Source organism: Dasypus novemcinctus, chromosome 14 (assembly GCF_030445035.2).
Source record: "Dasypus novemcinctus isolate mDasNov1 chromosome 14, mDasNov1.1.hap2, whole genome shotgun sequence".
In the NCBI taxonomy this organism is placed as follows: domain Eukaryota; kingdom Metazoa; phylum Chordata; class Mammalia; order Cingulata; family Dasypodidae; genus Dasypus; species Dasypus novemcinctus.
In genome coordinates this window covers 60,836,054-60,852,389 of record NC_080686.1, presented here as the reverse complement: position 1 = coordinate 60,852,389, position 16,336 = coordinate 60,836,054, and the positions used below count along the sequence as shown (strand labels likewise).

General features: G+C 44.4%; 1 protein-coding gene across 2 annotated transcripts in view; it reads left to right on the top strand.

Annotated features, from left to right (window-relative positions):
* The first annotated feature begins 4,106 nt into the window (after positions 1 to 4,106).
* NIPAL2 (NIPA like domain containing 2) overlaps positions 4,107 to 16,336 on the top strand; it is a 116,377-nt gene continuing 104,147 nt past the window's right edge. Inside the window, exon 1 of one of the 2 annotated variants that reach the window (XM_058275768.2) lies at positions 4,107 to 4,393. In XM_058275768.2, coding sequence (XP_058131751.1) covers positions 4,259 to 4,393 — 135 coding nt within the window. In that variant the 5' untranslated portion in view covers positions 4,107 to 4,258. The remainder of the gene's footprint in view (positions 4,394 to 16,336) is intronic. The other variant, XM_058275769.1, reaches the window with a different exon arrangement.

Here is a 16,336-nt window from a genome sequence, read left to right as displayed (position 1 = left end):
TCAATTTTAAAAAAAGTATGTTTTCCTCTTCACCAAATAAAGCCAATCTATTCCAATTTCAATAGCAGCAGGATTAACAGTTTCTGTTGCTCCACATCCTTAACAAAACTTGATATGTAAATTTTAAAAAATAAGTTTGGTTAACCTGTCAGGTATAGAATGATTCTCACTGGGGTTTTAATTAGCAATTTTCTGATTACTGGTGAGAGAGAAGCATTTTTATATGTTTATTAACCATTCATATTTTCTGTTATGTAAAAGTACCTGCTTATGGGTTTTTTTTGCCCATTTTTCCACGTAGTTGTCTGACTTTTCCTTATTGACCAGAAGGTGTTATTTATATATTCTGAATGCAAATTCTTTGTCAGTCAGATGTATGACAAATAAATGTTCTCAGTTTATGGCTCGTCTTTTCACACTCTTTACGGTGTCTGTTGATGTAGTGAAGTCTTAGTTTTGATGTAATTGCATTTATCATTCTTTTCCTCTGTGGTTTTCACTTTTAGTATTTGCTTAAGGAATCCTTCCTTTTCCAAAGTCATATATAGTAATAGGCAGCATTTATTGAGTACTTTCTATGTTTCAGGTGCTGTTCAAACTGTTCTAAGTATTTTTTGTTTTTTTCAGGAGGTACTGAGAATTGAACCTGGGACCTCATACATGGGAAGCAGGTGCTCAACCACTGAGCTACATCCCATCCTCTAAGTGTTTTTTTTTAAAGATTTTATTTTTTTAATTTATTTCTCTCCCCATCCCCCCAACCCCCCCACCCCCGTCATCTGCTCTCTGCGTCCATTTGCTGTGTGTTCCTCTGTGACCACTTCTATCCTTATCAGCGGCACCAGGAATCTGTGCTTCTTTTGTTGCGTAATCTTGGGGGTGTTTTTGTTTTTTGTTTTTTTAAAGATTTATTTATTTATTTTTCTCCCCTTCCCCGCCCCCCAGGTTGTCTGTTCTCTGTGTCTATTTGCTGCTGCTTCTTTGTCCGCTTCTGTTGTTGTCATCTGCACGGGAATCTGTGTTTCTTTTTGTTGCCTCATCTTGTTGTGTCAGCTCTCTGTGTGTGTGGCGCCATTCCCAAGCAGGCTGCACTTTCTTTCATGCTGGGTGGCTCTCCTTACAGGGCGCACTCCTTGCGCATGGGGCTCACCTACGCAGGGGACACCCCTGCATGGCTCGGCACTCCTTGCGCGCATCAGCACTGCGCATGCGCCAGCTCCACACGGGTCAAAGAGGCCCGGGGTTTGAACTGCAGACCTCCCATGTGATAGATGGACGCCCTAACCACTGGGCCAAGTCTGCTTCCCTAAGTGCTTTTTTATGTCTTAAATTGTTTGGGGCTCACAAAAGACCTATGAAGTGGGTACTATTATTACCCTTGTTACAAATGATAAAGTCACACAGCAAATAAGCAGTGGAGTGAGAATTTGAACCCAGCCAGTTTGCCTTCAGCATCTGCAGTTTAAAGACTGTTCAAACTGTATCTGTAGAGATTTGTTGCATATGTTTTTGTAAATGATTTACAGTTTTGCCTATTCAATTAAGTCTTTAATTTGGCGTTGGTTTTTGTGTATGATGTGACATATCTGCTTGCCCTAATAACCACAGTAGACCCTCAGGTATTCATCATTAAAGAAATGCTTATTATAACCAGCTAATATTGACTGGCTAAAGGTAAATAAAGAAGGAGGGGGGAAACTGCTTTGTGGATGCTTCAAGCAGGTGATGCAAATTGGAGAGAATGTAACTCTGCTCTGTATGTTCCCGGTGAAGCCAAGCCTCAAATGAGGCACTGGAATAGATTTCTTTAAATTAACTGAGGAAGACAGACCTCCACCATTTCAGCACTGAAGCCAGGAGGAGATTTATTTTGATCAAAGGCTCTTGGCATCCTATTAAGTGAACAGGATATCCCCTGGAGAGGAAAAGGCCATCACAAAGCACAGAACAGCCTCTGCAGCTCCACCCACAATGCTGGGATCAAAATAGTTCACATGGCGTGCCCGCCGCCTTCTTGTGAACTGTGTGTGGAGGAAAACTGGTCACGACTTCTTTGTTGCAACCACCCCCATATACTAGGACACCAGTAGCAGGGGCATCTTAGAATCTGGAGAAGGGTACATCACAGGTTATATAGCATACCTATTCAATACCAAATACTGACTTTCTCCAAAATTAGAGTTCTTAAGCAAACATAAAGAAACTGCAAATGATTTTTTTTAATTAAAAAAATAAAATGGGAATGAGTTAAGTGTAGCAGAGCATGGGAGCCAGATCATAAAGAGTTTTACATGCCAGTTTACAAGTGTGAACTTTATTATGTCAGTGGGGTGGTATCCAACCCTTTTAAACAGGAAAGTAACACTATCAGTTTATTATTTTGCCCATTAGAGACCGTATGACTAGTTACAATATGCCTCATGGAATATACTAAAAGATGATTGTGCCACGTTCTGTTGGTTCTAATCCAAAAGCCATTGCCCTGTAGCAACGTCCTTTCTTCCTTGCTGGCAGGACCTGCCTCCCTGGAAATGCCAAGAATTAGGTTCCCAGCCTCCCTTGCAAGTTAAGATATGGACATGTGACCTGTTCCTGGCCAGTGGAAACTGAGTGGGGGAGGAAACCTGCTAGGGGCTTTTGGAAAAGGTTTTCCTTTCTTATAAAAAGATATTTAAGAAATGCCCCTATTATTCTTGGCTAAATACAGGCCTGTGTGTAAATGATGCTTGACTGTTCCAGGCATTTTTCCACCATGAAAAGGGACAAGACCAATACCTTAGGGATGGCAGAGCAGAAAGATGAAAGTGACAATATCACAGAGCCACAGTGCCTCTGGAGATAACAGACACTTAATGTTTAAGCCACTTTTATTTGGATCTTCTCTTTACTTGCAGCTTAAAGCATCTCAAATGAAAGAAGCATTAATAAAGTCACCAATACCTAATAATGTGATGTTATACAAAGTATTTTAAAAAATAGGCACTTTTCCTTTAGATATTTATTTGAAATACATGAGATTCTTAAGGTGGGAATAGTTAGCTACCATATTAACTGTTCAATGAAATTGTTTGGATGTTTAATCGAGAAACTATAAAACTTCTGAGATAACATATCTTCTTTTCTCTGTATCTGAAATGACCTTTTCTTATGTTCATTTCTCCTTTGCACTCTCTTCCTAAGAATCTCTGAAAATCCTGCTCCCTGCTAGGCTGCAATATGCTTTTCTTGAAGGTCTTTCCTTATGATATAAAAGAACTCAAAGCATATTATGTAAGAAGCATCTCACCACTGTGCAAACAAAAGAATTCAAAGTTCCAGTTCTTCAGGCAGCAATACAGAATCATAGAATTCTCAAGGTGAGACATACCTGAGAGATCAATTGTAGTGACAATGTAGAATTTGAATATAGGTAAAACCTGAGCATCTGGTTAGTGTTCATTAAGACTATTAATGACAGCCATCTGTCTTCCTAAATTCTTCTAATTGCTGGCAAGTCTTCAGCAATTCTTTCTGGTCCCATCCCAAAAGAAACCCCATCCAGTCAACAAATACACCGAGGGGTCCTCATCATCACTGGGGATTCCTTCCTTCATTCTAGGAATATTTACTAAGCATCTAGCACCTGCTGGCACTCAGATTTAGTCAGTTCTATCTTTATTCTCATGACGCTTACAGTCTTTTCAGGAAATCATGACTTTTCCGCATGAAAAACAATTTTTAAAATATAAGTGAGAAGCACTAGCTATGTGGTAGCTGTAATTGCCAGGAACAGACGGGCGAAGGCTTTTTGTTAGCGTCTTTCTCTCCCATTCATTTCGACCAATATTCACCAAGCGCCCGGTAGAGCCGGAGGGGCTTTTGGAGATCCTTTCATTCTCCCACTGACGGGTGCGGAAACCAGGGCGCACGCTGGCGCGATGGGTGCCCCCGCGAGCCTCTGACCTTGAGGACGTTGTGCACAAGGGCCTGGCGGGCAGGATGCGGTGCCCGCCGGGCCGCCCGGGAGGCCGCCCCCCGCGGGGCTCCCCGCCCGCACCTCGCGGCGGCGGCGGGAGGCCGGGCTGGGCTGGCAGGCGCGGCACCTGCCGCCGCGCGGGGGCGGGTGCCAGTTGGCCTGGGCGCGCGGGCCTCGCCCGGACACCGAGCAGGAAGTGGCTGCGGCGCGGGCCCCGCGCGGCCTCCGCAGCGCGTCTGCTCCCGGGCGCCTCGCGGTGCAGCCGGGCGGGGAGGCTGAGCCCGAGCCCGGGAGCGCGACCGAATGGCGGCGCCGGCGCCCGAGGGCTCCGGAGATGCCAGCTCGGCCGCCCTGGACGAGCTGTCCCGGAATTTCACGTACGGGGCGCCGGGCGCCGGCAATGGCTCCCTGTCGGGCGCGTGGTACCGCAGGAACCAGGTAAGGGCCGGCAGCCCCGCGCCCCCGCCGCGGCGGGGAGAAGGGCGGGTCCGCGGCGCCCGCCAGCCCCGCGCCCCCGGGAGGCTCCGGCCACCTCCTGCGCCTCCGCCGCAGCTCAGAAAGACCCCAGGCTGTACAACTGGGCAGAGCCGGCATCCGATGATAACACAAATTGACGTAACTGTTCCCCGTTTTGGAGAGCGAAGGTATCCGCAGCCTTCCCCAATTGCGCCTCTGTCACTGGGAGTGGGTCCCCAGGTCTGCGGCCCTGACCTCTGTGGGCCATTCCTGGGATGAACAACCCCGCCCCCCAGCCTGACTCTGCCCTCTTCCCCGGAAGCATTCCAGACCGTGAGGTGAATCTCCACTCCTGTTCACCCCAGAATCGTTTTACAATTTAAAAAAGTTGACTCCCCGTTCTCAGAAGCAGGGAACTCGTTAAGGGCACCCGAATGTCAACGCGCGCAGATGCTCTTGCATTTCCGTGCAAGGAACACTGATATTCTCTGGTTGCAGTCGCTTGACTCATTATTTCTCACTGGCCCTTTGGGAAAACATTGTCAGACTTAACAACGCTTGTTTAGCTGCTTTACGCTGGAAATATACATTTAACAAGATCAAAGGAGACTGGAGCTGCCCATTTATTTTTGACTTTGTTTAAGATCAGAAAAAGTTCATGGCGAGCCCTTCCTCTAGCTGCATTTATATTCTTTCAGTTGGGGGCAAGTAAACTTGATATGGTGTACTCCAGGCTTTCTCCTGTTTTCATAAGTATGCTACTTTGTACTTGTCATTTAACAAGTCCATGAATATTTTTATTTTACAATAAATCATAAAATATTTGTTTCTCTTGATCTAGAACGGGTTTTTTTTTAAACAAATAACATTCAAGACACTTTTTAAGTGATACCTCTGAAAGGTCAAAATTTTGTTTTAAAAATTTTAATGCAAAAGATAATTTATATTAAGAAAAAAATATACCTGTGCCTTATTAGTTTTCAACAGAGGTGGGGAGTGTTGCCTTAAGTCTGTTTTCTCACAAAAGATTCTGAAATGGGGTAATGAGGAACTCAGAGCCCCTTGAGCACTATGTAACCTATCCCGTTTGTCCTTCCACCCAGAGGCAGTTGAAAGAAAAGAATCGCTTTTTATGGAAAGTTCTTTGGGTATATGTTAGATTACACTTATGCTAGAAGTACTCCCAATAAAAGCTTAAGAATGGATTTTCCCCTTTCGGTGAAGAAATTAAGAGTATTCGTAGATATGACCTGCCATGGCATTGTCCAAAACGGGGAAAAACATTGTTTTCATAGTGGAAACCTCTGTAGTCAGTTCTCTTGAACAGTTCCTGGAATTGATTATCTTGGTTCTCTGCACTAGAACACAAATTGGTATGATCCATATGATCCATAAGTTTTCAGTACAAAAGGATAATATTCCTAAGATGTTTGAGTACCCTGCTATGTACAAAGCATTGTGGGAATATTCAATCCAATCTAAGACCCAAACCCTTCCAGGAATGTTAAGTGCTTGGGAAAGTGAACTACACAGGTAATTCCAAAACAAGGTGGCACGTGGCAAGTGCCATGTGAGTGATCTAAAGTCCTATGATGATTTAGAGCAAGGTCGCTTCCAGCCAGGGCCATCAGGGATGCTGTGGAGAGGTGATATCCAATCTGGACACTAAAGAATGGACAGAGTTTCACTGATAGGAGGGCGCAGGTGGAGGGCATTCCAGGAAAGCGAAGAGCACAGACACTGAAGGGCTAAGGCACAGCCCAGTTGGTCTGGGCAGGTGATTCTGAACATTTTTGCACCTGGAGAGTTGAATTCAGTGGCCATTCTAGTCACAGTGGGAAATGGAGACTGATTGAAACGTGGAAATATAGCTTGGGGCTGGATCGTGGATTGCCTTGAAGGATTGGTAAAGAAGTTTGGACTTTATCTTATGGACACTGGGGAGGCATTCAAGTTTTTCAAGTAGGGAGTGAGAATAAAAGCTAATGAAATGAATTTAAATTAGGATTAGTAGGCTGCAGAGACCTCCAACAGACCAGCTGTGGACTAAAGCCAACCCATAGATGTGTCTTGTTTGACCTGCAGAGAGGTTAAAAGAAATTTTAATACATTTTCAAATGAATAGGTAAGACATAAACCAAGTTTTCATCAGGTCCCTTAAAAAATTAAAAGTTCTAGCAGCACTGGCCCTCTTTCTCACATAACTGTAAATTTTGACCAGGGGTGTGCTCCCCACTTTGCCGCTCTCTTTGCTCTCATCTCTTTTACCTACTGGTCCCTGTCATCTTGTCTCTGCTGTTACCTGAATATACTTGCAGTTTCTCTGGGCCTCAATTTCCTCATCGATAAAATTAGGGTGGTAATAGAGGGTGGCCAGGCCTTCTCGTGCTATGTGGTTGAATAAATAAGGTCCAAACCAGGAAAGTTGTAGAGGAAATGGATAGGACGGGATGAATGTGAGAAACATTGTGAAGAAGGGTTTTTGTTGTTGGTTCCTTAAGTTTATGCTTATTGCTAAATACCTAAATTCACAAGGACAATATCAAAAAGACCTATTCTGCATAGGGGGAGATGAAAATTCAAAATTGTTTATGTCCCTTATTTGAACATTTAATTGTCAATGGCTTGAATTTTTAAAGTCAACCTATTTAAAGGAAAATCGGTACAACTTGGCAGGGAGGAGCCCAAGAGACTGACATTTACTCTGCATTTTATAGATATTATCTCATTTGGGCTCACAAACAACCTCATAAAATATCTGTTATCCTCATGGTATGTGTAAGAAAATTTGTGTTAAATAACTTGCCCCAAGATTTTATAGCTAGTAGGCTTAACTGCAAAACTATTTTTATTCCATGCCCAAAGATCACTATTCAGAAGGTAGGACTTGAAAAGAATATGGTGTTAAGAGTAAATGTGGGCGGCGGCGGACTTGGCCTGGTGGTTAGGGCGTCCGTCTACCACATGGGAGGTCGGCGGTTCAAACCCCGGGCCTCCTTGACTCCGTGTGGAGCTGGCCCATGAGCAGTGCTGATGCGAGCAGGGAGTGCCGTGCCACACAGGGGTGTCCCCCGCGTAGGGGAGCCCACGTGCAAGGAATGCGCCCTGTAAGGAGAGCTGCCCAGCACGAAAGAAAGTGCAGCCTGCCCAGGAATGGTGCCGCACCCACAGAGAGCTGACACAACAAGATGATGCAACAGAAAGAAACACGAGATTCCCGTGCCGCTGACAACAGAAGCGGACAAAGAAGACGCAGCAAATAGACACAGAGAACAGACAACGGCGGGCGGGGGAGGGAGAGGGGAGATAAATAAATAAATTTAAAAATCTTTAAAATAAAAAAAGGCAAGGGGCATTTAAAAAAAAAGAGTAAATATGGGGAAGCGGATGTGCCTCTAGTGATAAGGCCTCTGCCTACCATATGGGAGGACCTGGGTTTGATCCCTGAGGCCTACTGGTGAAAAAGAAGAAGAGAAAAGCATGCCTGCATGGCGATCCAGTGCCAGCGTGACAAGCTGAGTGCCCACATGGCGAGCTCTGAGCCCATGAAGGTGCCCGTGTGGCAAGCGGAGTGCCCGTGTTGTGAGTGCCTGCATGGTGAGCCAATTGCCCACGTGGTAAGCTGAGTGCCCATGCAAGTACCCGCATGGTGAGCCAAGTGCCCGCCCGTGCAAGTGCCTGCGTGAGTGCCCACACAGCAAGCCAGTGCCCGTGCAAGTGAGTCACACAGCAAGATGATAACGCAAGAAAGGAGAGACGAAGGGGAGAGTCAAGGTGAAGTGCAGCAGAGACCAGGAACTGAGGTGGTGCAATTGACAGGGAACCTCTCACCGCATCAGAGGTCCCATCAGAGGTCCCCAGGATCGAATCCCAGTGAATCCTAGAGGAGAAAGACAAGAAGAGTAGACAAAAAGAGAAATAGATACAGAAGATACACAGCGAATGGACAGACAGCAAAAAGAGCAGGGTGGCAAACAAACAAAAAGAGTAAATGTGGGGAACAGATGTGATTCAAGTGGTTGAGTGCCTCCTTCCCACATGGGAAGACCCAGTTTCAGTCCCCAGTACCTCCTGAAAACAACAAACAATAAGCTAAACAAAATGAAAAACCAACTCGGGAGGTGATGTGGCTCACTGGTTGACCACAGCTTCCCACATATAAGGTCCTGGGTTCAATCTCCAGCTCTGGTACCTCAAAATATAAAAAAGTAAATTTGAGGGAGAAAGCGAGTATGTCTCAAGAAGAATTGTACTGAACTTTATATTACTCTTTTATTGATTTGTTTTGCAACCATCCATCTCTTTTCTGGTGGTAGCAGCCTTTGTCTTTCAAAGAAAGAAATGTGTCAAACTTTGAAATAGCCAAAGGACTTTACAGAGGTCACTGGTCCTTTCCATTTCCCTTTTTTTTTTTAAGATTTATTTTTTTATTTATTTCTCTTCCGTTCCCCTCCCCCCCAGTTGTCTGCTCTCTGTGTCCATTTGCTGTGTGTTCTTCTGTGCCGCTTCTATCCTTATCAGCAGCACTGGGAATCTATGTTTCTTTTTGTTGCGTTTTCTTGTTGTGTCAGTTCTCTGTGTGTGCAGCACCATTCTTGGGCAGGCTGCACTTTCTTTTGCGCTGGGCAGCTTTCCTTATGGGGCACACTCCTTGCACGTGGGGCTCCCATATGCTAGGGACACCCCTGTGTGGCACAGCACTTCTTACGCACATCAGCACTGCGCATGGGCCAGCTCCACACGGGTCAAGGAGGCCCGGGGTTTGAACCGAGGACCTCCCATGTGGTAGGCAGATGCCCTATCCATTGGGCCAAGTCTGCTTCCCCCCATTTCCTTTTTTAATCACTTCAATAAAGATCCTTTTGTTTTGTTTAGTTTTATTGATTCTCTTGCCTTCCTTATATATCCAACTCATCATTTTTCCTTTGCCACATATTCTAGGAAGTTATGTATAAATCAGCAAGAAGAAGGAAGGAATAAACAGATTATTTCAGAACAAACGTAAGCAAAGCTTCTGTTAAAAAAAAAAAAAGAAAAATTTCATATTCCTTGTTAGAGGAACTTAATGCTCTTGTGAATTTGGCAGATCACAATCAGATATTTACATTTAAATCTACCCGAAGCCCTGTTTATGGTTTGATTCATGCTAACTAGTTATAATATTTGCATTGATGCAATCAACAAAATCCAGGGAAAGTTTGCCAGTTTACAGGTTTGCATGGCCTGGCTTCTTCAAAAATCATTTTTACAAGTAAAAAGAGGAAAGAATGAATGGAGAACCTATAGATTAAAATAAACTTAAAAGTCATATCAGAGAATAAGACAACATGCAACTAGAGTGTTTAGGGATGCACACTGGGGAAGAAAATTCAAAAGAAAAGTGAGGAAGCAATTGCTTTAACATCAGTCCAGGGGAAGCTGACTTGGCTTAATGGATAGGGTGTCCGCCTGCCACATGGGAGGTCCGCGATTCAAATCTCGGACCTCCTTGACCCGTGTGGAGCTGGCCCATGCGCAGTGCTGATGCGCGCAAGGAGTGCCCTGCCACGCAGTGGTGTCCCCCGCGTAGGGGAGCCCCATGTGAAAGGAGAGCACCCCTTAAGGAGAGCCACCCAGCGTGAAAGAAAGTGCAGCATGCCCAAGAATAGTGCCGCACACACAGAGAGCTGACACAGCAAGATGACGCAACAAAAAAGAAACACAAATTCCCAGTGCCGCTGATAAGGATAGAAGCGATCACAGAAGAACGCACAGCGAATTGACACAGAGAGCAGACAACTGCAGGTGGGAGGTGAGAAGGGGAGAGAAATAAATAAAAAATGAATCTTAAAAAAAACACATCAGGGGAAACGGACTTTGGCCCAGTGGTTAGGGCGTCCGTCTACCATATGGGAGGTCCGCGGTTCAAACCCCGGGCCTCCTTGACCCGTGTGGAGCTGGCCCATGCGCAGTGCTGATGCGCGCAAGGAGTGCCGTGCCACGCAGGGGTGTCCCCCGCGTGGGGGAGCCCCACGCGCAAGGAGTGTGCCCGTGAGGAAAGCCGCCCAGCGTGAAGGGAAAGTGCAGCCTGCCCAGGAATGGCGCCACCCACACTTCCCGTGCCGCTGACAACAGAAGCGGACAAAGAAACAAGACGCAGCAAATAGACACCAAGAACAGACAACCGGGGGAGGGGGGGAATTAAATAAAAATAAATAAAATCTTAAAAAAAAAAAAAACACATCAGGCCATTGGTTCCTTGGGGGATTGGAGAAGGGTATGATGGAATGGGTGGAAACAGAGGGCTTTTGGGTGTGTACTAAATTTCTGTTTCTTGATGGGGATGGTGGTTATAGTGTAACTATATATTAAAAATAATAATTCATCATTATAATTAATTCATCTTGATAGTTCTCATGCAGTTTTCTGTATCTGTATTCTACAATATTAAAAAGTTTTAAAGAATATTAGCATTGCTAGGACTGTTCAACTTGCATATTTCACCTAAGTCTTATGTAAAATGGCATTCCATATTCATGTTGTTTGCTTATGAGAATTACTTAAAGAATTGCTTATAAAAATGTTGATAGTTGTTCAAGTCAGCATTTGAGAGTCTACTCTGGAAAGGATGACATTCCGCAGTGCTATCCCCTTTGCTCTAGTTAGTACATTTCTTAAAGCTCATCCTCTTTACTAAATGTGTGGGCAAGTTCTTTAATTTTTCTAAGACTTGGCTTTCTCTATTGAAATGGAAATAATAATTATAGTTCCTTACATAATTGTTGCAGGAATAAAAGAGATAATGCATGTCAAATGATTAGCAAAGTGCCAAACACGTAAAAAGTACTCAATAAATACTACCACTAGTGGTATTATAATCAATTTACATTCTGGAAAATGTCATAAATATATATTTTTAATAATTAGTGATTATTGTACTTAGCTCATTACAAATGGAAATAAGAAAATCATGTTTATGTGATATCACCTTACTTTCTCCTCATTTTTAACCACCGATTCCTCTATTTCTGGCGCTTTCCTCATTCCCTTTGATGCCTATCTCCCTTCACTCTCCAAAGGCATTCACTTCCAGAAAACTTCCTACTTGGAGTAATTTCCTAATTGGAACTGTTGGTATCATGAAGTGCTAAGGCAAGGATTCTCCCCCATGTTCTTCTGCCACTTTCCAGACTTCTCAGCTGGGGAGATGGGGTGTGCAGCACTGGGAACAGCCGACAGAGGAAGTCGGTGGCAGTCTGGGGATGGCATCTCCAGAAGGCTGGCCGTGATTTACTCAATCAATGGGACCAGTACCCCAGTCTAGGAGTGCTCATTCAGTGTTAACCTAAGAGTTTGGGGTCATTTATTTTAGCTCCCCCATCTGTTTTCCCGGAGGACCTACATTCCTCTATTCAGTTTACACCTTTTATAACCCACCCTGCTGAGTTCCAATAGACTCACATTTTATATAAAGTCCCAGCTCTCCACCCCACCCAGTCTGTCAGCATCCATCAGTGCGCCTAATTGCCTGGGAGCCGGCAGGTAACACTCTACTTCCCTCCGTGTAGCTCTCCGCATGCACACACCTGTGCCTCGTTTGCCCCACCCTTGGTCACTCTCAGCCTAGTCTTCTGAGTGCCGGCTGTCAGTGGGTGCTAACTGATCCCTAATGTAATGTAAATATAGGTTAACATAGGTTAGTCATGAGTGCCATGCCTCACTGAAGCCTGTGTTTGCCCTGGTGTGACTCCTTCAAAGGCTCACCCTGAGTTTTGCAGGACATATCGAGGCTTACCTGTGACCTCAGCACTGGTTTCCTCAGTCATTCGACCTCACCTTCTTTGCCCCTGCTTTCACATCCTCAGACCACTGGCCAGACTTCTTTATCTTCCAGGTGGTGTCAGTCTCTTCTGACTTTGGAGCTTGGCTTCCCGCCCAAGAATGCTTTGTTAGTTAAGAGGCTTTAGATTGCAAGTTATAGAGAGCTCACTTTGACTGGCTTTGATAATAAAAGAAAATAATTACTTTAAGTGATGTAAAAGACAGAGGAGATTTGGGTTCAGGGATGCCTGGATCCCAGGGCTCTAATATATTGGAGACTCAGTTTCTCACATTCATTTTCAATTCTTGGTCCTCGGGGTTGTTGGTTCCACTTTAGCTGGCGTTTCCTTCCAGGCAACACACTTACTTTCACTTCCAGAAAGGAAGAGCTTGGATTTCTCAACCCACTAGAAGAAATACGTGGGCTTTTACCTGACTGAACCAGGTTAGGGTCTTGTCTTTCCCAAACCAGTCACTGAGGCCAGGGTTACTGGGCTTGGTGTTCCGGAAACACATGGGCCCCCTGTGAAGGGCTGGATGCCCATGAGAAACAGGGGCCGTAACCAAGAGAAGGACACATGGACACTGTGTGGCCCAAACCGCAAGGCCCACCAGGTGGGTTCGAGTCCCTTTCCTGTAGCTCATTGTCTTCGTAGACAACCCTCAGGCTAACGCCTCTCCCAGCTCATCTAGAACTTTCTCTATATAATCTGGCTCACTGGATTAGCACTCCCAAAGAGCCCCCATTTAGCCTGCCTTGCCATCATGGGTGGGTACTGAACAGTAATTTCCTTAAAAGATTAGATTACATCTCCAAAATCACAGCACAGACTTTTTTTTTCCCAACAAACTGTATCCAGCTTTTATTAAAGATACTGTTCATAAACGATCATGGCATTTCAGGCAGGACATGGGCAGACAATCGTTAACAGTATATAACAACTTTCAAACTCGCTTCTTCAATGAACTATCAACATCAGAAAGCCACTATAAAACCCAATGAAGTCTTTAGAGTGAGGGTTGACATTTCACATTTAGCACGTTGTTTAACAACTTTCCATGAGCCGACCCCGACTTTTAGGAAATGAAATGAAAACAGCAGAATTATCCACAATCTAAAAAAGGAATTGCTACCCTTTTGAGGGATGCCGTTTCCACAGCGTCACTGGAAAGTCCAGATGGCCTGACATCCTGGTACCCAATTTTGGGGGGGTCAGGCCCCAAGTGGTCTCTGGGTTTAGGGGAGTCAAGTGTATGCTGAAGGCAGAGAGAGAAGAGGTCATGAGGACATAAACACGAATTTTAGTTTTTCCACACCACAAGGCATCCGTGCAAGGTGAATAATGTTTATCAATGTCAGGGATTCCCTTCTCCTGGGAGTAAAGAGGAAGTCTCTCAGAACCTAGAGGGGAAAGGTGCTTCCTCCCATAGTAATCCAACTTCAGAGATATTCTATTAGAGACATTTGCCCCTTCCCCCTAAAACAACAATGAAGTGTTCTGTGTGCTAACAACATAGCTTAAAAATAAAGTAAAACAAAATTCTGCATTTTTATAACACTTGATAAAAAATAGCATTTCAAACTGTACAGTCACCGGAAGTACACAGTTACAAAAAATGCACACACTTCACTTGGCATCTCCAGCCCCTTCAGCTTTCTGTGCCTGGCCTGTTTGGGCATCTCTGTTTTCTGTGGGGTGTCCCCATCCTTGCCAGCATCAGCTTGCCCTTTTTGCCCTTTGGGTACCGTCTCTCCTGTCTTTGCAGGGGCCTTTTTAGGCTTGGGTTCTGGCTTTGAGGAGCAGGTTAAGCAGATAATCTGGCAGATATTTTCTGTGGTTCATCCTTTACCTTGGCTTTATCTCCTTTAACGTCCCCTCCAGCCTTTCTCTTGGGCTTGGTGGCAGTGGCTGGAGGTGGGCACTGGACATGGAGAGGCAGCAGCGCATGGGCTTTGGCCGGTCTGGGGGTTGTTCTCACCTCTTCTTCCAGCATAGACATTTTCATTACCATCATCTCTAAGCAGTTGCCTATTCCAAATACTAGACTTACTCCCCCACCAAAAATTCCAGAAAGGACTCTTGTCCTTCCTATCTATGGAAAAATCAAAGGGAGTCAGCTGGCAAAGGTACTTTCCCTTGCTAGCTCTCTGTCATGCCTCTACTTCCATGGCAATTTTTTAAAATCAACAACTTGATCAGTAGTTAGGAAATTCCTGAAAGTTAAGTGGACTTAGGTGAAATAGGTTTGGTTTGTGAGTGCAGTCCTACATGGAGTCCTAGAAATCATTCCAGCTTCGTGACTGTGCCATTCAGCTTTGAGGTGAGTCCTGTAAATTCTGAACTCATTTCTTTTCCAGCTCCTGGACTTGCAGGGCTCCAACTGTGTCCAGGCGTTTGTGAGAGAGCCGCACCGTGTTCCGACTTGTCATAGCCCTGATAAGCTTGATCAGCTAATCAACTGTGAGGGCCCAAAATGCAGCCGACGTTCCACTCAGTAAAAATCATGAGCAGAGAGCCCTTCTCAGCAGGGCAGTGTTGGCAGACATATCAAAGAAATCGCAAAATATAGACTGTGCCCTAAGAAGTAGCTATATATTTGTGATATACATAATTACATGTGTGCGTCAGAGAGAATGACAGGAGGAGAAGGAAAGCGAGAAGGGAGAACGGAGGAATGGAGGGAGGGGGGGTGAGGATGAGAATATGGTTTAGAAATACTAGAAAAACAACATCTGTGGGAAGGGACTGAAGCCATCCTTGCTGATGCTATCCGATGAACTATATATGATTAGCCTCCAGGGTTAATATAGTAGAGTTATGTGATTGTAAATAAGAGAGCCAAAGTGGAAGAGGAAATTGTGTAATGTACCTTTGGCTATGGCTTCCTGAGTCATGGCAGTTAAGACATGGGTGGTCCTTTAAGAGCAAGGTCCGGGAAGACCTCATGTTACAAGCAGCTGCCAGAGCTAGAAAGTAGAGGATAATATGAGTTACATGTGGACTGCCTTATTGGTCTTTTGAACTACACTTACAGACCCAGATAACAATCACCGTTGATGAGTTCTATGTGTGGGTTGACCATGAGTTGTGTTAGGACCTGGAGGCTGAACCACTGGGATGTGAGAATTTTGCCAGAAATGGGGACTTGGGGATAGGAGAAATTAGCTTGAAGGTGAGGACTTGTCCTTTAGAGACGGTAAAAAGTCGAAGTCACAATGTCCCAGAAGTGTAGCAAACTTGAATTTGATTCTTTCCTTGATTTCAGAGAGGTCTGGTGGGTGAAAGGGCTGTAGGAGTTTCTGGCAAAGATCAGTGAGTGGCATTGCTAACATCCTTCCTCCATACTGAGGCAGAAACTCACCCAGTGGCTGGAACCCAACATAGATAGTAGAGTTCAGTTTCCAGGGGGAAGGGTCTGGCAAAATACAGTCAGAATTAAGGCAGGTGTGGGGGAAAGGGTTGTATCTTAGTGAGCTGGCGAGCATCCAGCATTCCAAATCGTGGGCCGGGGCTGCAAAAGGCATTTGGCTCCTCTGCAAACCAAGGATTATAGGCTTTTATTATTAGTTATTATGACTATGTTCTTGCAAAATGTAAAAGTTATGAGACTTTGTATTGCTCTAAAAACTAACAATAGCATTCTTTGTGTTCAGTGTGCCTATCCTTGTTTCAGAATTTCTTTTCTAAGTATTATACAGGGTTAATTTGTTTTGTAGTAGAGTCAAGTTTAAGACTTCCTTATCTGGAATCTTGCCCCTTTTTTTATTATTGTTACTTTCCTTTTAACAAAGTGTTAAAAGCCCCCAATGGATGTGTTATTAAATGTATTACTTTTCCCATAAATTTCGTTCTGCTGAAACATTTCTCAAAAGAAAAAAAAAACCCATGGTGGCTTCTTAGTAAAATTAAGGCTTATTCTTAAAGGATTTTGTTTTTTAAAAAAATAATGAAGGGGAACAGGTATAGCTCAGTGGTTGAGTGCCTGCTTCCTATATACAAGGTCCCGAGTTCAATCCCCAGTAACTCCTAAAAAAAAAGAATATGCAATTTATTAATGAATATACAGTTATGTAAGTAAATGTGTGCCCTAGTAAAAGACAAAATGTTATCGTTCTTAATCATA